The sequence below is a fragment of the Macrobrachium nipponense genome, chromosome 18 (genome assembly GCF_015104395.2).
Source record: "Macrobrachium nipponense isolate FS-2020 chromosome 18, ASM1510439v2, whole genome shotgun sequence".
Lineage (NCBI taxonomy): Eukaryota > Metazoa > Arthropoda > Malacostraca > Decapoda > Palaemonidae > Macrobrachium > Macrobrachium nipponense.
This window is the reverse complement of record NC_087211.1, coordinates 73,235,289-73,258,150: the sequence shown is the minus strand read 5'-3', so window position 1 is coordinate 73,258,150 and position 22,862 is coordinate 73,235,289. Positions and strand designations below refer to the sequence as shown.

The 22,862-nt window shown below is 38.1% G+C and overlaps 1 protein-coding gene across 3 annotated transcripts in view; it reads right to left on the bottom strand.

Annotated features, from left to right (window-relative positions):
• Nucleotides 1–3,773: 3,773 nt before the first annotated feature.
• Nucleotides 3,774–22,862, bottom strand: part of LOC135197168 (acetyl-coenzyme A transporter 1-like) — an 81,578-nt gene continuing 62,489 nt past the window's right edge. For all 3 annotated transcript variants that reach the window (XM_064224151.1, XM_064224150.1, XM_064224152.1), the window contains 3 exons: nucleotides 20,903–21,023; nucleotides 20,420–20,638; nucleotides 3,774–8,367 (listed from right to left, as the gene is read on the bottom strand). In XM_064224151.1, coding sequence (XP_064080221.1) covers nucleotides 8,197–8,367; nucleotides 20,420–20,638; nucleotides 20,903–21,023 — 511 coding nt within the window. In that variant the 3' untranslated portion in view covers nucleotides 3,774–8,196. The remainder of the gene's footprint in view (nucleotides 8,368–20,419; nucleotides 20,639–20,902; nucleotides 21,024–22,862) is intronic.

Below are 22,862 nucleotides of genomic sequence, written 5' to 3'. Positions count from 1 at the left end.
CACCGCCCATCTTGACCTTTACAAACCCCCACCCAATTACCAAGACCACAGTTTCCTTGGCCTGTATAAGCATTTGTAGTTTATAGTCCTATATAAATACATCCTGCGTCACTTGGATTCTGTACGTAAGCAACTCTTGATACATTTTCCTAATTACTGAATGAATTTAATCTCATCTTTCTCCTTTTAGTACCCTGTACGACCGTGTCTCATTTCTGTAGGATGTATGTTGTAGCCTGTTGTCCTACGTCTTATTGTTCACTTTTTGTCTGGTCATGCAAGGAAATGGTCTCTGTTTACTTTCTGCAATATATAACAACAGGGTATTTCTGAGACAATGACTTCTTTACATGTTGGGGTGCCGTTATTCATTTTATACCCTATTGATAATGATGACCATTGTAACTGTCATGACAATTTACACCGCCACCGAATTGATTATTACATTATTTAACCATTAAAGCTCTCATGCTATTAACCTCATGAAATACTGATAAATTTTAATGTTAAATACCGTAAACTGTCACAAAATGACAATTCTAATACAGCTAGCCTACAGCAAAGAATTCATGAGTACTGAATGCTAATGGAAAAAAACAAGTTATTTGAATCATAACCAGTATAAACAAAACAGATAAGACTCTTTATAAACTCCTAATATGACACTGTGGGCGGTACTAAGATTCTTTGGAGCTGCTCGGCCTCCAGATGGCAGATGCGCTGTTTTCCCTTTTCTTACTTTTCATTGGGTCCCAATTCAGTCTTCCAACTCCGCTGCCCAATTTCCCTGACTTTATCTATCTTCCTCTGATATTCTTCTGAGAACAAGTCCTTTCAATGAATGCCTGAAATTTGAGCCATATGACCTGGAGTGGCCATTCAATACCAAGAACAAATTCCTAAGTCTTGAAATGTTGAAATGTTTCAAGATTTTTAGTTAAAATAATTCCTTTAAAGAAAGCAAGGTATTAACACTGATAATATTGCATCTTCTCAGTCCTCGGACCAATGCTGTGTTGCTGGTCTAGTTGATTATGCTATATTAAATTACACCTCTGCCCAAAGTAATCAAGTAAATTAAGTTTCTGAATTAACCTTTTATCAAATTTCAATTGTAAAAAGATTCTCAAACTACACAATAAAATTCCTAAATTACTCTTTTATAAAATTTCAAGAATATCTTTAAAAAGGTCCTCAAATTAGGCAGTCCACGAGTTACGACAGGCTCGGCTTACAATTTTCTGAGCTTACTGCGCTCTTCAAATATATTTGCCAAAAATTATTTCCTGGGTTACAACGCATGTTCTGGGTTTATGACGCCCGTCCGACGGGTAAAACATCGCTCCAAAAATAGCAGATTAGTAAATTTTTTTTTTTTTTTAGAAAACCCAATAAAAATGCAGGTTATATGTTGTTTTCAAGACACCCAGAGGATAAAAAGTAAGTTTTCTTAAAAGAAGATTTTCTATGATATTTCGAGTAACAACAATTTTCGGCTTAAGATGCGGTGTCAGAACTGAACCTCTGTTGTAACCCTGGGACTGCCCATATATCTAATCAAATCATTTTCCTTGAACTATCAGGAGTATATGAATTACTCCCTCTATACCCGAGGTTCTCAACAGCGGGTATCCATACCCCTAAGGGGTATGAGATCTACATGCTGGGGGTATGGGACTTTATCTCTGGATACCTGAAGTACTATATACATATTCTATTTTAATGTGTCAATGTATGCATAGGAACATTTTGTAAATAACTAATATAAAACTATAAATGCTTTTGATTTCCTTGTATATTCTATTCCTAGCTATTCATACTTAAAACAAATAGGACTTCAGTGGACTTAAGCAAAGGGGGTATGGAACCTAACCGGGCAATTCAGTGGGGGTCTGGAGTCATGAAAAGGTTAAGAACCCCTGCTCTACACAATGATAACATATTTGACTGGGGATCATAATATGAGTTTGCTTCTGTTACGAAGGGAATCAGGTGAAGAACAGATTAAAGTGGCCACACGCTTTTGGAGTATAAACACACCACCTGAAAATATGAAAGTCATCTTGAAATAACATTTATATTATTTTTAAAAATATGGCTGTTATTAAAAGTCATAAGATGATACAGATGTAATGCAATTAAAGTTACCTCATAGCTAAATTTAAAATATTCACAATGGCTACATTCTGTGTGTAATACACTCAGTGAATCACTATTTTAATGGCTGATCCTTAATCAGAAGTGACACATAAAAGGGATTTTGACGTAGGAAAAATCTATTTCTGGGCGAGGAAGCCGTGTCGCCAAGTGAAATGTGTCTCCTTTAGCACTATTTCTAGTAAAATATTGCTATAATACCAGAGAACTGCTAAATTGGACATGTCAGAACTCTCCGACTCGCTTACCTATATAAAAGGTGTCGGTATAAACCTGGGGCGAGTGTTAAACACTACCACAGCAACCCCTCCAATTAGCCTTTTCCTTATCAAAAGACCCTAAATACGGGGAGCCGATGACTAGTATCCTGAATTTACAAATTGCCACCATTTGTGTGAATCTCCACCCTGAAGCACCTTAAAATTTATCTATTTTAGCAGGATATATTTTTGCTAAGTTTGTTAAATTACACCTAACAAGATCTTTCTTTATGCCTTGGAACTCTTGCATTACCAGTTTCTTGGGCAAAGTTGGCAGGAAATGTTATCACTACAAAAGACTGAAAATAATTCTTACCAAGTGATGGCACATTCTTTCACTTGAAGTAAATTTTGGCATATTGTTTGTTTGTCTGTATGGTGGTTTTACGTTGCATGGAACCAGTGGTTATTCAGCAACGGGACCAACGGCTTTACGTGACTTCCAAACCACATCGAGAGTGAACTTCTATCACCAGAAAAACACATCTCTCACTCCTCAATGGAATGGCCGAGAATCGAACCCGCGACCACTGAGGTAGGAAGCAAACACCATACCAACCACGCCACTGAGGCACTTTTTGGCATATTGTACTTACAAAATTTACATTACTGTAATAAATATACTGAGATTTTTCATTGGTTCCTTCTGGTAAATTATACTTCATAGATTATCTCGAGTTCATAAAAATTACCTGGTAATGTTCTGAGTTCTGAACTTCAACATCGATCAGTACCATGCAATTTAAGTTTGGCAAATGTATATTTCATATTTTAGATAAATTTCTATGTAATTAACTTTATTCTTCCTTTATTTTTATATAACTTGTATAAATTTTCTTTATTCCTTAAAGTTTAAAAAATTAATTATCTTTGTAGTTTGTCAGGACAGACTTGACTAATTTCATTAACTATCTAACTTCATGGATTTTATTACCTATCCAAAGTATTTAAAATGTCATTTCAACATTATCTACACTTTATGGACGATACGATTATTATAATTTCTAAAAGTCTAGCTCACAGTAATCTTCCTGCTTTTCCAATATAAGTGTGTCAATGTATGACACAAGTTTCAGCATAAAGCATTCTCATGATAACAATGTCAAATAATATAATGGGACTTCTGCTGCCTTCTCATCTTCACTTTCCCTTACACATGCATCTTGAATTCTTCCCTGGATTCAGCTACAGGTTCTGCATTCATCGTAAATACAGTACATGCTATGTATCACGATGACAACTCTAAATCAACCAGCATAGGTTTAATGCTATGAAAGTAGTGTAGTTACCCACAGATAAACTATTGCTATGTACTGGTATAGCAAAATTTTACAAGGAAAATAAATAAAAAAAATATTCAGAATACTATTCATGTATGTATAACCATATTCAATGTCTTGAATATTTACAATGTATGCTGTATTAAGCCTCATAATTCACAACTGCTTTCAATATACTTATTTGCAAACCATACCATATATGTTTCAAACACCCTAAGCAATATTATATACCAGCATTTTTTTGGAATATCAGTACACACTAATATCATCTCTTAAGATAACAAATTTGATCATTATTTTATTCTATGAAAGCATTAGCAATCATTTGGTTTATTAGAAAAACATCAAAATGACAAATAAGATTGTAACAAGAAAAGGATTTCTTATCAAAATTACAAATAAGATTGTAACAAGGAACGAATTTCTTTTTAACTGGCATGATGAGCTATATATGTACGTAGAACATACACTAAAGTGAATATTTGATTGAACATTTTTAATTGTACATAATATATAAAACTCATTTTATTACTGTATCAACATAAAAAAATCAATCTGTTGACGGATTGCCAAAATGTAAGTTTTACATTTAATACTGTACCAAGGGACACTGCTAGAGACAAAAACGAATGAATGTTCATTGGCGAGACCCACTGCTAATCATGGCTAACTGGCTCACCTTTGATTTTACTGTTTTTATTCAGTCAGAGTGAAGAACACACCTCCATTCAAATAACTGGTTTGTGTACGAATAATGCAAAAGTGTTCCAGGGCAAATAAACATCATAGTTTTAAACAAACCTGAACAGTGAAGAAAAATTACGACTGTATATTGGATACAATACAAAAGGTGTTAAGAAAAAATTCCATATATAACTACGCACTCACTATGTATTATTACCTGATTTTGTGGGAATTATGGTAATGTGTATATAATATTGTATATTTCTAGAATCAATCAGTTTAGGAAAAAGTATTGTTATAGGCATAGTCACATTAAGACTTGTATCAAAAATGACCAGACATTTACAAACAAACATTTTGAGTCAATGCACCTATTATAATACTGCATATTTACAGAGGTGATGATCTGAATTTTATGGGAGATGCACCAGGTTGGATTAACTGACCTATCAAAATTGCCAAGGGTAGGCTAGGCTTGACCACTGCCTAAAGTATATTAAGTAATAATTCCAATCCAAATAAATATTTGTGCAAAGTTACAAATCCACTAAAGCTTCAATGTAACAAATTTATTTTCATTTTAATAAATAATATCACAACACTGACAAAAGGTTTTCTGACTATCTTAGCCAGCTCATTCATATGGCTACAGTCTAAAGAAGCATGGATACAAACCAAATACATTGGGATCATTACTAAGAAACATTAGTACAGGCTCAAATGCTGAGCAAAAGTATACAACGACTAATGCACTGAAATTCATAAAGACTGGTGAACTGCTGAACATACTATAATTCTTCAAAAAATGCTGGAATGACATACCAAACACATTCAATGTAAACAGTTTCATAAATTTCTCTATTTTTACTGAAAATAATAATTCAAATGGTTTTCAAAGGCAAATGAAAAAAGTGGCATGCTGAGCCATACAGAAATAAATTTATATTGTACAGTTTGTTATTCCAAGTGAAATAAATTTTCATAAATTGTACTGTATTCATGTTTGTTTTATTTATTAAATGAAAAGGTATTGAAACATCATCGAATTCCCAAATTTTACAATTTTAACAAAATGATTATCTGATAATACTGAACAAGATTAAACGGAAAAATTACTAAGGGGTTGACTTACAAGGCTGTCCGGTATGGAACTATTGAATGAGTATCTTCTATTTAAAGAGTTCATCTAAAATTCATCTCTGAATGAACATTGACACAAGGTAAGACACAAGCAGACATTACCACATATACTCTGAAGGACAGCATCTCAATCTCTGAATCAATGAAGCTGAATGACAACTCAGGCTAGGCACACAAGGCATTGCCTGTCTAACCACATCACTGAAATAACTGTGCGTAACCCACCAAGAAAGATTACAGGTATCCAAAGGTGATGTGTCACATTTAAATGTTAGTGACCTGACATTTATGAATCTAAGCTTCAGTAAGTGGATTATTGTTCAAATTATGCATCTAAAAATAAACAATATTTATGATTGTCAACACTCCTTGATTCAGAGTTCATGTGACAATATTTTATCAATTTAGTGTTGATATAATCTGTACAGTATTAATTAGTGATAGACTGTCATTTCCTAACAAAACCACCATTGAAATGAAATTCAAGGGAAAAAAATTAATAATTTCAGTGTCAAGTTTGTATATGCCTAATAACTCACAAGGAAACTGTTTTACAAAGAAAAAACTCTTTACCTCAGTTTCTGTTGGTTAGTGTGTTATGTTCAGGATGAAATACATGAAATCATGAAACGTACTGTGGTGTATGAAATTACATCAGCCAGCCAAGTAGGGTATGATCTATGACATAATCCCACTACTAGAAATTAACATAAATGACAAATGTTTAAACAATTTGTATGTTTCATAACTACAAACCTAAGGTCTTTACATAGAGGAAAATCTCTTGGCGCTAGCTGGATCTGGTTAAAATTTTTAACCGGATCTAGTTAGCATTAAGAGATTTTCCTCTAAGTAAAGACCAGGGTTTGTACCATATATGAATAATGGATAATTTAAACAACATTTTGAAGCACACTGTATTAACAGAAAATTCACAAAAGTATGCACAGATTTTAAGTAAGGTGAAATACTTTCAGAATAAAGTATTAACATTTATGAACAATTTTATGAAATACACAAGTCCTATAACAAACCAGATCTTTATCATAAAAAAGTATAAAACATGTAACTAGACACGATTATTCTTACTATAAGCACAACCCAGTCAACACTGCTAAAACAATGTCTTATTTTCGAAAATGCCTTCACTTCAGAAATGCATTATCAGGTAAAGTACTGAAAAGAAAATCCAGATTTAATAGCTGTTTCCTTTACAAAAAGATTAACTTCCAACACAAACAATGTGAGCCTTAAAAAAAAAAAAGCAGAATTATCATAACAATATTCAGTGACCTTAATCATGGATAGGATGAAATATCCTTTTTACTACATAAACTGTTTGTTATGAAAATGGTTAATAAAATACACGTACTTGCATCACCACTCCCAGTAGGGGAGGAGAATCATCTTCAACTGCCTTCACCTTGCCTTTCTTGGCTCAAAAAACAATTACGTATAATGCTAAACTACCTTATGAGAGGAAATAAAATCAAGATGACACAAATCATTACAACACATTTAAAATTAACAAGTTGGGATAAAAACTGAAAAGATGCATTCACAGCTGAACTCCAAGGTTATTCTTGTGGAAAATTCTCACTTAGGCCATAATCCATATTCAGTTTACACTAAGAACCACAAACAGCCATATGTGTCTATAAGTCACTAAAAGTTTGTACAATCCCTTAGTATGAAGTCAATTTAAATTCATTCTTGACAAATTTGCACGTTGAATTTTTTATGACGGAATGTATTTCACACCATTTTATACTATTTTAACACTTCTACTTCCCTTGATGATTAACAAAAAAAATTAAAGATATCAATTATATTGTCAAAATAAAGGACCACAGAAACTTCTGAGTATGCATCTCTTTTATCCTGGTTCCATACTGCAGCATTCCCAGAATGTGACTGGAAACCATGCAGTAAGAAAAAATGGATATAACTTTGTAAGCCTCATCTAATAGTAAATCAACTGCTTGTTTAGACTAATAAATAAAAAAATTGTTAATGTAAAATTGTTACCAATCTTTGGGATACCTTACCACCTCATATATATAAACAATATCAAGGTTATGAAAATAAAAAATAAAATAATAATTAAACAGTTACTTACAACGGTATCAATACTACTTCCAACATTTCACTTTATGCTAAAAAGGACTTTTGGTTTAATAAAATCATATGTAAGACCTACTCCTTACTAAGTAGCTAAAATCAAAAGTAAAACCCAATACTATGTACACATTTTTCTTAAGCACTAATATAATGTGCTTTACTGAAACTAAAAGAGATCTTTTAAATGTTTTAATTCAGCTCTGAATCATTATTTAAAAGATGTGGTTTTCAGTTAAAATAATGATGGCCCAGTTTTACTATAAATCTGTGAACCTTCCGTAGCTACCTAGAACAGCATGAGCACAAGGAATGGGTAGGCAAGTACGTATGTAGCACTATTCTTCCTTATATAAAAACCATTTTACTCCTCTTTACATTTGTGAATGAAAATCAACCTTTATGGAAGCACAATACTTCAAGAAAATCAACTCACCTCAACTATTTTTGTGCCAGAATATAAAATATAAAAAATTAAATATCTGGTAAACATCTAGTTCTATAAATACATATATATATTTTTTCAAATATACGTATTCCTAATCTAAGGGTTACTGTCAGTCTTCCCTTTGTGATACTGACCATGAATCCAAGGGTAGATTCTGCAGTCTCTTAATAACTGGAATACCCCACTGCATCCATAAAAATCCTACTACTACTAGTGCAAAACTTTCTATGTAATATCCATCTATGTCAGTAATGCATGTACCATCTGCTGCTTCACAAGCCTGAAAGTAAAATAAAAAGAAAATAAAAATTTTCTTCATTCAGTCACAAAAGTCATTTATAACTATCAATATTCATTAACCACAAAAGTTCTAAAAAACTTTTTATAAAAACATGTTCTACTTATACCCCCAAAAAACCATGAGCCACTTTTTTGGCTTTCCTACTCCTGACGCTGAGCCACTTTAGTGAACCAATTTAAACTGTGCGCCAATACTTTCAGACACAGGTTTCCTACGCCAGTACCTTACTCTCTGATGACGTATCAATACTTCAGTGTCACTGGCTAAATGTTATTACATCACAATAACATCATCATAATCCCATTACTTAATTGGTTAAAAGGTTTATGATGTGGAAAAAACAAGAATTCCCTGGAAAACTTCAGTCTCAATGTTGGTTTTGAGTGTTCTGTGACTGGCTCTCGATAACTATTATCTTTATCGTTATTTTTGTAATTATTACAGGTTAATATGGGATAAAGACATGATAGAATGATAACAAGTTTTAAGTGATAATAGGAATTACCAGTAATGGCAGAATACGTATATTGTATAAGTGAATTCGTAGCAAAAGCTAATTTTTGTTAGAATGAAAATTGAGATATCATGGTTGGTGTCCTGGTTTCGAGACATAACCTTTATCGTGTTCTTATTTTTCGTAATTATTACATGATGATGTTGGATAAAAACGTCATATAGAGAAAATGGAGATAATACGAGCTGTAAGTCGTGTAAATGCAACGCATATCAGTGAATTAGTTGCAAAATGTTGTTACCTTATCTATTTTAGGTTGAAAGTTACGGCGTCCCCTTCAGTTTTAAACGAAATTACTATTTCAATTTATGAAACAAGTGATGAGGAAGTTTCAGACTCTGATGATACTGCTAGTGAAACGGAAAGCGACAGTGATGAGGATGACGGATCATCTTCAGAGAGTGAAACTAATGCATGTGCATCAGGTGGTGTGTGGGCCTGCCTCATTGGTGAGGACACTGGCCCTATTCTAGTGCTATTTAGTGCCACCCCAGGACCTATGCATTCTCCACAAACACCGACACCCCCCAATTCTTTAGTTCAATTAATTTTTTCCAGATTCTTTCATGCAGACTGTGGTAAAATGATAAATTTTTAAAAACAATTTGTATTTTTCATAGCTAACAAACCTGAGGTCTTAACAATAGGACAATTTTCAAGCGCCCAGCTGGAACCCGTTAAACAATCAGAGATTGTAAAGCAAGGAATCTGTGAAATCTGGCAATGCCTGCGCATATTGGGTGAAAGCTGGTCAAACACTGCGCACCCCATGCTATTACGTTAGTCTTTCCCAACCCAGGATGTCATAAGATGACAGAGGGGCGGCTAGAGGTGGGCAGTAAAACGTTACGACCTCAGGTTTGTTAGCTATGAAAAATATGATATTGTAATGATACAATTAAGTTTGTTCATACTTACCTGGCAGATATATATAATCAAGTACCCACCCACCTCCCCTCAGGAGACAGTGGAATAAAAATTATGAATAGAAAATGGGAATGATTCCTGATACCCGCCTCCCAGCGGCGGGAATGGGTACTAACCACCTGACTCCCACTGCGTGTGTCGTAAGTGTTTAAATTTCTGTCGGATTCGAAAAAATACAGCTATATATATATCTGCCAGGTAAGTATGAACAAACTTAATTGTATCATTACAATATCATTTTGTTCATGAAACTTACCTGTCAGATATATATATAGCTGAATCCCACCTTTGGTGGTGGGAGTAGACAGAATAGAAGATTTTAGGAAACATATATATGCAGATAATTGATATCTTGATTCCTTACCTGTTAGCATAGCTGACTTCGTGGTTACTGCCGCGTAAGTCTGCTTGTGCTACTAGAGTTGCCAGCGAGGTAGAGACCTATATAGCTGGTGCACTCCAGATGATCTGTCAACAGGGGCGAGACCACGACGTGACTAGACCATATTGACCATACCATGAGGGCTAAGAAGTAAAATAAATATATATATAAAAATATATATCACCACCTGACCCACCTAGCCAAAGTTAAGGTGTGTTAACTAAGGCTTAAGAGTTAAGAAGTCACCGTTGTCGGCGACTCAACTACTAAATTAAGAGCTCTTCCTAACCATTTTCTACAGGATAGGATGAGTGGTACTTCTTGCCCCCAAGATTGTGTCTGCAGACACGTATGGCCCTAGCGAGCAGCAGATCTCATATGCCATCTTCACATCTCGCAGGGAGTGTGAATTGAACACAGAGTTGCTCTGTTGAAATGCTTCCGAGGCCGCGCCCTCACCTCGTGAGCATTCAAATAAAAAGATTTCAAATCTTTGTGCAAACACAAAGAAGGAGCTTTTTTTGAAAGAACTCCTTAACAATAAAGCCAGGGTGTTCTTCGATATGGGCAAGTCTGGTCTTTTCGGAACACTGCAGATTGTCCGTACGACTTCGACTTTCTTGAGTTTTATGTAGATAAAACTTGAGAGACCTGACAGGGCACAGGACTCTCTCTGGCTCCTGCCCACTAACTTGTGCCATCCTTGCTTCCAAGCTCCTGGCCCAAGGACAAAACGGGTTTCCATTCTTAGGCCATAACGAAAAGCTTAGAGAGCACACCGCCTTGTGTTCTCTAAAGCCAAAACTTGTGACGATGGCTTAAAATCTCACTAACCCTCTTTGTCGTATCTAGGGTGGTTAGAAAAATGCCTTCCTGATCACATGCAAGAAGTTAACAGGTAGGAGATGTTCGAATGCTTTGACATCAAGAACTTCAGACTATGTCTAAGTTCCATATTGAAAGCTTCGATCTGGACATGCACAGTCAGTTCGTCTGTACTAACGTCAGGTGACCAACCAGTTGACCAGTCAGACGAATCAAGGACAGCAAGGCTGTACCCTGAAGACCATAATGCACTATTCTTCGCTGAAGGATGAGTGTCTGGACTGCCTGGGCGATTCAAGCTAAGCAAACCTTGGGGGGTGTATCAACGCAACCCAACGTCGTTAGCGAATCAACTCCTGAGCCACTCCTGACTCGAGCTTCTGGTGCCAGGAGAAAGGAGCGAGGAGCAAAAAGGCGATTCAGTCCCGAAGGACGAATGCCTGACAGTCCAACCTGGTCTCATGTTAAACGATCATCGGGGGTGTATAAACGCAACCGACTTCGTCAACAAGAAACTCAGGGCTACTATATGTCTCCTGATCTCGCACGAGTGTCTGACTCCGAGAAAACAGGTGAGACAAAAAGTAGATGGTGAGCGAGTTTCGAGATTTCACAGAACTCAAAGATCGTGAAGGGCTTTGTTGTTTGACAGAAGCAAATCTCTGAGCCCAAAGGCCGTCAACAACATATTTGCGTATTCCTTTAATAGTTGTGACTGCCAGCTTATCCCATTCTTCAAACGGAAAGGGAAGACTGCAATCTTATGCTGTCAAAATCTCGATAGTCTGAACGTAGTCAGACTCAGAGCGGAGAGGTTATAGGTACCTTTCGTGTTAAAGGAGACCGACTCTCTCGGAAAAGGTCCTTGGAAGGACGTGACCTCTGTGAATCTAGGATCTTGAAGGCCAACATGGGGCGATTAGCGTCATTGTCGCTCCCTGTGATGATATAAATCATCTTATTACATTTCCTAAGCGATTGAAAAAGGGGAAAAGAGACTAAACATCCATCCCCGTTCAATATCATAGGATGGCGTTTAATGTTACCGCTCCCGGATCGAGAATAAGGGAGCAGAGAAGAAGAAGCCTCTTCGTCCTCAACCTAGCGAAGAGATGAATGAAAGGACGTCCCTAAAGTCTCCACAACTCTCAACATACTTCTAAAGAAAGATTCCACTCGGAAGTCAGTAGTTGCTGCCTTCGATCGAGACGATTCGTACGGACTTTTGCAATCCTGTAACGAACCTCTAGAGGATCGTTCCATTCTACGCCTGTTGTTATAATAGGCTCTTTCTCGTAAACCCGAACCGGGACCGAGAGAAGATACTTCCTAAGATATGAGAGAGCTGTGGAAGATCAGAGTTGATATGGACCATGGTTCCAAAAACTCGTTTCGAGGACTGGAGGGACGACTGAATTGCTTCCACTTCTTTCAGATTATGATCCAGGACATCTGAAACCCTCTCCAGATGTCCGGCACCTTCTTTCTATCACCTCAAGAGATACTTAACGCACCGAGAGATGTTCAGAATCATTCCTAGATCTTTAATAAAATTTCAGTTTCCCGGTAGGAAAAAACTGTAGAGGTCTGAATTGCAGTCTATTCAGGGAAACAAACTTCTTTAGGAAGGAAATGGTCCCCAGCAAGCTCATCCATTCCTCCACACAGTATGTTTACTTCCCTAATAAGGCTGCGCTTTGCCTAAGCAAGAGAGCATATAATAGTGCAATGTTGTGGTAGACTTGTAGTCCTATACCGTGCGGTAACGAGCACTGAAAGGAGTAAGATATCTCTGTAGGACATATTAAGGCCAAACGAATGCAATGTTTATTCATTCATGTAAGAAATCCCCTCAATCTTAGGCTAAAGTCCGTGATTGTAGGGCAGAGATACAGTTAGTCAGTCAATCCCGCAGGAGAGAGAGAGACGTAACTGCCAGCACAGAGATACGGTTAGTCAGTCAATCCCGCAGGAGAGAGAGACGTAACCTACCGCGCATGACAGCGAACGAGCTGGTACTGGCTCATTTGGACTGGAGGAGAGGACAGTGACAGCAGCAGCTTACGATCGTCCGTCATCGTCGTCTCTTAACTTTATGCCTGGGTTGCCAGCTACCCTATTCTATGAAGAAAAAGGTCCGTTATTTTTAGCATAAAGAGACTCTCAAGCTGGTATATTTAAGCGAAACAGAAAACGCTAAATATATAGATGCGTTTGTGTCGTCAGAACACTACCATACAACGGTAAAAGATAAATCGGAAACTCCTGGAAGGCTGCAGGGAGTAACGATTAAATGTCCTTAAAATGGACCATAGACCTCTCGGTTGCCATCCGAAGAGGTAACTACAGCAAGCGTATATGACTTGAACCAACCAGAAATAAAATAACGCAAGGCAAAATATGAAATTATATCACAATAAAGTTTGTTCATACTTACATGGCAGACATATATATAGCTGAATTCGGAAATACAGCTACATACATATCTGACAGGCAAGTTTCATGAACAAAACTTAGGAGAATCGAAGCAGTCAGCTCAAGCTTCTTATGTTATTGGACATAAGGGTTCATTGACGTAGTCTACAAGTCTATTTCTTGTACGAGTCTGCGAATGACGAATGAGAGCTCTTCCGAATCTTGTCAATAAGAGCTTATTCGCTTACGCAATATCAAGTTAATGAGATGTTTGTCAATGAGAACTAACCCATTTACGGGACAAAGATATTTTGTCAATGAGGGGATACCCACTTACTTGACAAAACGATAGTATATTGTCAATGGGGGAAAGTCACTGAATTGACAAAACGTAATCCAGGAAGTCGAGCATTTTATTTTCCGATTCCCGTCTCAAACGAGGAAGGGGCAAGAATCCTGTTAAGAGACTGGGCTTACGTCAGGTAGACGACGATGTTCAATTCGGCAGCGTTAGTCCCGACTAGGAACTAACAAAATCTATCATCTGAAAAAGCCCTTTCAGATGGGCTAAAAAGCTGGCAAAATTATCCTGGGAAGAGGAAGAAACTCTCCAACCAGCTTCCTCTCCCGTATCACAACTAATGCCTGCTAAAGCTTAAAATTTATTGGCAGTATGGCAAAGGAAGTCCTGTCTTGCGCTTTCCTGAAGAGCGTACTTTTGATGAGTGCCTTTGCAAGAATCCTACTGAATGTTGCCGAGAGTCCTGACGTGCAGGACATCGAGCCTTTATAACCCGTAACTGCCTTATCGCAAAGTCTTGACTGCGGTAGTGGCAACTTAAATTTATTGGCAGAAAGGCAAAGCTTGCGGTAGAGCAAACGAGAACTTCCCTTGAGCTTTCCTTAACTCCATCCACCTATGCGAAAAGCAATATTAATTGACAGAGACCTCTTGAATTCACGAAACCCGATGTCTTGCTGGGTTTCGAAGAAGAAGTTGTCTGTTCACTTTAAGCTTCCTCCGAAGCACTGCCTACTTCACATTCTTTGCAGGTGAGGTAGAAGGTATCATCGAAGGTAGAGGTAAAAATTCTTTAAGCCCAAATCTGAAACAAGAGCTTGAAGAGTTCAACAGAAACGTTCAGCCAGGCGACACACCTGGCGTGCGCTGGTGCACGCTCGGCGTCCACTGGAGCGCGCTCGGCGTCCACTGGAGCGCGCTCGGCGTCCACTGGAGCGCGCTCGGGTCCACTGGCGCTCACGCGTCCACTGGCGCGCGCTTGGCGTGCACCCGCGCGCCCCTGGCTTGGGCGTCCGCTCTCAAAAGCTTACTGCTACTATGACTTCTTTTACGTATTTCTCGGTGGAAAGACGGACACGAGTTCAGGCGACGTTCGCCTTCTTACTTCTCACTGAAACGCATAACGAGAGAGAGAGAGAGAGGACGTGAAGCGTCCTCTTCTATAAAGCTTCTATTTAGAGGGCGCGAGTCCATCCGAAAGCTCCAACCCCTGCGCGGGGAGGAGGCGCTTCGGAGGACGAGAAGCAATCCTTCAGGATTCGTGTACGCACTTAGGCAGTCTGGGGATTTTCATCAGAAACTGCCGAAGGCACGCCAGATCGGTGGGGGTTCCTCGTAACCCTCCTTCGGCTTTCGACATGCTCTCTCCCTGGTTCTGGGAGTCAAGCAGAGGTCCCGGCCTAGAGGCGAAACGAGGCCGATCTGACGCACCCTCCACTACACAAGGGGTATCACTGCACTTCTGCACTTCACTTTTACTCTCTAAAGCAAGCACTTTCGATTCTAAGTTACGAATCGAAAGAGTATCAGAGAAAGGGCAATTTCTCTACAGACACTGCTTAGGGCCCGAAGGCAACACTGCAGGGTTAGGAGTAACAATTACAGAAGTAGCACTTCACAGCAATGAAGGAGAGCGAGCACCTCTCGTAGACATATACATAGCCCGTAGGCCATACTACAGGGTTATGCAAAATAAAGTCTACAGGAAGGTTAGCAGGTTCACTACCCTGACTTTTGTTACTGATTAATTGCGTACATACGAATCATACGTCTTCCTTACGGAATTAGACATGTTTACTGATTAATTGCGTACATACGAATCATACGTCTTCCTTACGGAATAGACAAAGTCTCACACTCCTTACATGACAAATCTCAACAAAGAAGCAAGACCCATACCCCTCGTACATACCAAGTGCGAATCTACCGAAGCTTTCGGTAGCCACACCCTATCTTTGCAGACAACCCCGTCTGAAACTAGCCTAACTAGATTCAGATATTTTATGCAAAAATGAATCAAATTCAAATCAATTTAAGATAGCGTATGCCTAGCCACAAATCCAAGTAAATAAATCAAAAGACAATTAGGATACTTAGCGGCAATGAAGTTTCCAAAATCCTAAGACGGAGGTACTGAAAACCAGGTGTTTTCAGCACCGGCGACAGAAAAATTATGAATAGAAAATGGAATGATTCCTGATACCCGCCTCCCAGCGGCGGGAATGGGTACTAACCACCTGACTCCCACTGCGTGTGTCGTAAGTGTTTAAATTTCTGTCGGATTCGGAAAAATACAGCTATATATATATCTGACAGGTAAGTTTCATGAACAAAACAATTTTTTAAAAAATTTTTCATTTGTTCATATACGAAACAAACCTTCGGTCTTAACAATAGGATAGACTTATACTTGGTGGGAGGTATAGACATCCTAAACCGGTTGGGGGATAACCCATCAGTCCACCTCTAAGCAGAAATATCTACAGGAGGTGGACCAATGCCTGTGACAAGATAGATAAACCAATATCCAACAACTCAGCCAACTGAGTTTTTATACAGTGATATATGAGATGAGCAGATTCATTGCAATAGGGAACTAAAAATACTGACTGTTTGATAACAAACCAAAAAAACCAGATTCATTATCACTCCTCACTTCCCCTTGCTAGAGAGCAGAGTATTTGCTACTGAATAAAGGGTTTGATTATTAGATAACAACAGCAAACAAACTACCAGTATGACTACCTTACTCACCTGTATCAGACCAGTCCAGCAAATGACGTGTCTATTCCTCAACCCGCCCACAGGAAGAAGAAAGGAATAAGAGAAAGAAAGAGACCAGTCAACTCACTCAATCTCTCTTCCACACAACCGTCTTAGGTAATATACACATTTGCCCAATGAGGGGGAATAATGAGTTACACAATCTGTTGGGCAGCCACCACAGGACCTAAGGAAAAGGACTACATAGACCTGTGAGCAACATCCTTAAGATAAAAAGAGGTGAACATTGACTGACGTAACCAAGTGCCAGCATTCAGAACTCTATGAACAGCCAAATTTTTCTTGAATACCAGCGAGGAGCTAATACCTCTGACATCATGAGCTCTAGCCTGCACAGGATCAGTGACGGAACCGTCAAGAGACAAACACACCTGCCTGATAGCCTCACGTATCCAGAAAGAGATTGTATTCCTGGAAACCTCTTTCTTAGAATGCCCAATGCTAACAAAAAGCCTACGACACCCTGGTCTGAGATGTTACATCCTCTTAACAATAAACTACAAAATTAATTGTAAGTAACCCGTGCGGATCAGCGTATCAAATTTAGCTACTTAAGTACCACCCGCCTTCCAAATTTCCTGCGTCTTGCAGGGGTTAAGAACTAGTTTGTCATTACAAATCCAATAATAACAAAGAACCTGATTCACAGTTTAAGATAAGGTAGGTGAAGCTGAAAGAAATCAAGTCAAAGAGAAACAGTGATGGAGATTTAATAATTTCTGGAAGGCTACACTTCAGGACACACACAACTCTGATGTGCCAGATAAACCAGGATATCATAAATACAATGATGTTTCCAAAACCTTCCCCATGGAAAGTATGTGGCCTGCTATATCGATAGGTCCCAACAAGTATACACTTATAGTTTTATGAGAGACATTATTTAAGTAAAACTTTGCAAAAGTGTTGGAACACTGCCATGTGCTGGCATTAGGAGTGGCTATAAATTATACTTAAAAGGTCAGGGAGTACATACTATGAGAGAGCCTGAACACTTCTAATCCTGATCCTGAATGTTAAAGGGGAACTTCTGGTTGTATTTTAGTTGTTCCATATGCGGTATTATTCCATTTAAGTACCCCTGGTGAAAAAAGTTTTTTGAACGGGACATTTTCTTATTTTTTACAACCAATTTTCTATTGCACCATAGGTGCAGCTATTTATGTGGGGCTCATCTGTTATGCGTGATGTCATGGTAGGCTCAGACAGGCGGAACTATTCCGCCAGGCGTGCTGTCTACGCAATAAAAATGGCAGCTTACACTACATAATGGGTTTAAACAATTTAGGAATTTAGTACCTACCATATTTTTAACATTGCGCAACAAACGTTCTCTGGAGACGTTTCTTTCAGTTTTTTGTTTTGTAAAAACAAAAACCGAGGGCATACCATCTTTAGATACAGTGGTCCCCTAATTCGCGGGGGATGCGTACCAGACCCCCCCATGAATAGTTAGAACCCGCGAATAGTTGGAACCCCTATAAAGATGCTTTAAACCTCCTATTTTGTTAGTTAAAACTCAAGAAAAACTCACAACAAATTTTTATACCTGATTTTTTTAATAGTTTTATCACATAAAGTGCCTTTTGTAATGAAATTGATAAAAAAAACAGGAATTTGTGGATATTTCTCATAGAAACATACTGCAAATAGCCAAATTTTCCGTGAATAATACGGGGAAATGTTCCCGAGAGAAATTCGCATATGCGTGAGTCCACGAATCCGGAGAACGCGGAAACGGGGGGTCCACTGTAATATCCGTTTTGGTTTGTATTTGTCAGTTGAAAATATATGATTGAAATGGTAAATAAAGCAGCAGCCTGAAGTAGGATTAGTTAGGCATACAGCCCTAAATTCTAAAACCCCATTAAATAAACTAGTTAAAAAGGACTAAGCGAAGGCCCTCATCAATTCATGGACACGCACACACACATACGTTTAGAAAACTGCCGTTCACCCCATCACACCACACACATGATGACTGACAAGAATAAATTTCAATTCAAATGCATACAAGTGGAGGCACCATAGTATAGATAGCGGTAGATAGCCGCCCTATCTTTGTCAGTACCGTGTCTGTTCAGAGGGAAATTAAGTTCCCAAAACATACTATATAAATTTCATAGCCATACCTAATAACCTACTCCTAATGTCATCTTTTAAATCTGTTAGCAAGAAGTGGTCTCAACAGACAACAGTTTGCGTCAGAGGTTGAAAGGTTTTGATGTTGATATCCTTCCTTCAAAGAGCCATCAGCCAGCGACTTGTTTTCTCTCTGTTGGATGGAATCCTGTGGAATGATATGCCTTTTGGACATTTGCCAGAAGTATTGGCACAACCAAAAGCCATACAAGTTGGCATAATTGACACTATTTGAATGACAATTGACCTAAAACATAAGGACAATACTGAGGACAAATACAATACAATACAATACACATGCTTCGCTGCGCTTGTTATTGTGAGGCTACCGCAACACTACATCATCAGTACTAATCCGCCAGATGGCAACATAGTCGAATTCTGAAGAAATGGCACTCTCCACTGAAGTACCTCGGTGCTAATTTGAAATTAAATTGTAAAAACTGGGATTATGTTCAGATTCCAGCAATGGCTAATTTTTTAGCTTATTAAAAGTTCTGTTTGACAAAATTTAATGGCTATTAACCAGAAGATCCCCTTTAAATGGACCTCTCAAGATATAACAGCATCAGCTCAAGAAATAATCTTCTGTATCCATAAGAAGATAGACTTTTTAGACACCACCTGAATCTAATGACAAAACAAATGAGAAGCAAAAGGTCCAAAGATTATATTCAATGGCGATGAGACCTGACAGCCTTTACAGGACAAAGCATACTAGTATTCTCTTAAAAAGGAGGAGGTACAGTAGGAGTGGCAAAGAACTGAGTATCTATCCCTGCTAGACAACTGAGTCTTCACTAAGAACTATGGAGCAAACATGAGAACAAGCAAGGACCACTAGGTCAAATATGATACCTTGCCTGAAAGGGCATAAAGTTTATTGACATGCCTAGACGTGGCCAAGGCAATCAAGAATGCAATCTTGAGTCAAATCTAAAAGAGACATCCAACATTGAAATAAACAGTTGTAAAAGACTGTCTAGCACCAAAGTTAGTTCCCAACTGGTGGCTTCATTAAACTTGAAGAATGGGTATGCCATAGTGATGAAAAGGTCTGAAATGTTCTTGTCCTTCCAAAGTCCAAACCATACAAGAAAATGACCAAAGAAAAGACAGAGAGATGACCTTTAATAGTTTAGACTGAATTTTTCTTACTCCTCTGTAAAACAAGGCAATTTACTAGGACTAGCATAGAAACCTCTAGGGGATACATTTCTCATTAAGGGCTGTCGTAGAGCATCTGCAAGGAGTGGCGGAAATATTTCATAATGGCATCCAAAGCGGCCCTCTACCCCCTCTCTCTCTCTCTCTCTCTGTGAGGTGTAGCAATTCTGAGTGAGAACTAGTGAAACTTTGGCTACTTCATAAGTTTGGAAGGGAAGTGAGAAGAGTCTTCCAAAATGTCACGAAACTATTCCTGCTGTGGCCAAAAGGGAGCGATATGTGTCATCCACAAGTTTGCTAGTGAATGAAACTTCTTCAGCACATGTTTAAGCAATCTGAAGAGAGAAAATGCTTTGACACAGCAACTGTCCCAAGGCTGAAACACAACATCCACTGCCCATGCAGAAGAGACCACTTACTATAAAAAAATAATACTAGTACTAGATGTATGTACTTCAGTAGTATTCTTCAATGATATCTAAAATTTAACTTCAGAGCCATAAATCAGTATCATGCTGTAGAAATTCAATCTTTAGTACATACATGAAATCATACATTATTATAAAGTACTTACCAATTTATCCTCTTCCTTATTGCAAGATAAAATATTTTCAACACCTGAGCAAGACTTCCAAGTTATCTCTGAAACATATCGCAAAGCAACCCAAGATGGCCAGTTTCCACCTAGGTTTGTAAAGGTGTTGAGAAGAGTCATATATGTTCCTCCAATGGACGAGTCACTAATACGAGCAAAGAAAGCCATTACTCCTACAAACATACAGTTTACAGTGATCTGAAAGGAATTGAAAAAACAGAAATAGTTTGTGTTTTTAAAATCTAATATACTATATACAGTCACCTACTTCCTCTACATATCTCATTAAGTTCACATCTAAGTAGTACCAAGAATATGATGAATTATTATTTATTATTATAAAGGATTAGTTTATCCAGACCTCTGAGCCTAACAATGGCTCTTCTTGGGCTGGTTAGTTTGTGATGAAAACCATTATGATAATAATTTCTGAAAGCAAAATGTGTCAAGAGTAAAAATTACCTGATGCAGCAAGTACACAATAACTATGAGGCCATAATAATGCAATGGATAGGATCCATCGTCACCTTTGTATGACGGAGTGATCCATACAAGACCAGCAAACAGCAAACCGAAGACTAACCTGTAGTATGGAAAACAAAAGTGCATTTTGAAATTACTCAGATAATGCCATTCACTTCCTTCATTCACTTCCTTGAGACTATCCCTTAGAAAAAAAATGGTGTCTTTACCATGAAACCTTTACCTTGCAACTAAACATCCTAAATTGTCCAAATCTTCACGTCTCATTTAGCCACTCATTCAAGTTGGCCATATTAATATCTGTTCAAACCATCCTGAAATGGTGATAACCTTAAGAGTTATTGACCAAGGGCATTATGCTGGTACTGTAGATGTACATAGCACTTAGTAATTATATGAAATGAACCAACTTCTTAAACATCAGTAACATGATATTGTTATTGTACAATAAAGTTTCATACATACTTACCTGGCAGATATATACTTAGCTATAGACTCCGTCGTCCCCGATAGAAATTCGAATTTCGCGGCACACGCTACAGGTAGGTAGGTCAGGTGATCTACCGGCTGCCGCTGGGTGGGTGGGCAGGAATAGGAACTATTACCTTCTAAGGACAGATTTTTCTCTTCCACCTGTCTCCTGAGGGGAGGCTGGGTGGGCCATTCAATTCGAATATATTGCCAGGTAAGTATGTATGAAACTTTATTGTACAATAACAATATCATTTTCATACATTCAACTTCCCTGTCAGATATATACTTAGCTGATTGGCACCTTTGGCGGAGGGCAAGAGACAGCTAATTACTGACCCAATAGGTAAACAACATATGTTGTAGGTAATACAAGTTAATTAATAATACCCTAGTTCCTACCTGTTTAGGCGGAAGATTTCTTAGCTTGTGCTGAGAAGTCTGCTTCGCCTCAAAACGCTTCAGCGAGGGTGTGCCCTATGGCTGAGAACTCTTGAAAAGGACTGTCAATGGGGTGGGGCTTATCCACTTACTCAACAGAACCTAATGGCAATTGTCACTGGAGTCTTATTCACTTACATGACAATATACCTATGCCTCCTGGCATATAAAGGAGTAAAATACTGATCCCGATCACCCGATCCTAACCGTGGATTAGTAAATATGATTGAAAGGCGTTATCCCCAAACACCTTTCAAACAACCTAAAACTCAACACCAATAATTTTAAAATCACAATATATAAAATATAAGGACCAAAATTAATATTAAGGATCAGTCTTCTCTCCTTTCCCCAGCACTGTATCTGCTGATACATAAGGTCCTAGAGAGAAACCTTTCTCATATGTCACTCTCACATCTTTCAAGTAATGTGAGGCGAACACTGAGTTACATCTCCAATACGTGGCCGCTAAGATGTTCTTCATTGACATGTTCTTGTTGAACGACAATGATGTAGCGACTGCACGTACTTCGTGTGCTTTTACCCTTAAGGTCTTATATGCCTCACTATCACAGCTCATGTGGGCTTCCGTTATGATGTTTCTGTAAACAAAAAATGCTAAGGCATTCTTTGACATAGCTCTTCTAGGGTCTTTAACTGCACACCATAAACTCTGATTGCAACCCTGCAACTGCTTCTTCTTCTGCAGGTAAAATTCAAAGTTCTCACAGGACATAAAGTTCTTTCCATTTCATTCCCAACTAATTGAGAAAGGCCTTTTACTTCAAAAGGTCCTAGGCCAAGGTCTCGAGGGGTTTTCATTTTTTTTGCAGAAATAAAGGTTTAAAGGACAATACAGCCGAATCCTTCTTAAAACCCACTCTAGAGTCAAGCGCTTGCAGCTCACTCACTCTTTTCGCAGTGGCGAGAGCTATTAAGAAAATGCATTTTCTAGTCAAGTCCCGGAAAGTAGCTTTATCGGGGGGTTCAAATCTCTCCGACATAAGGTATTTGAGAACCACATCCA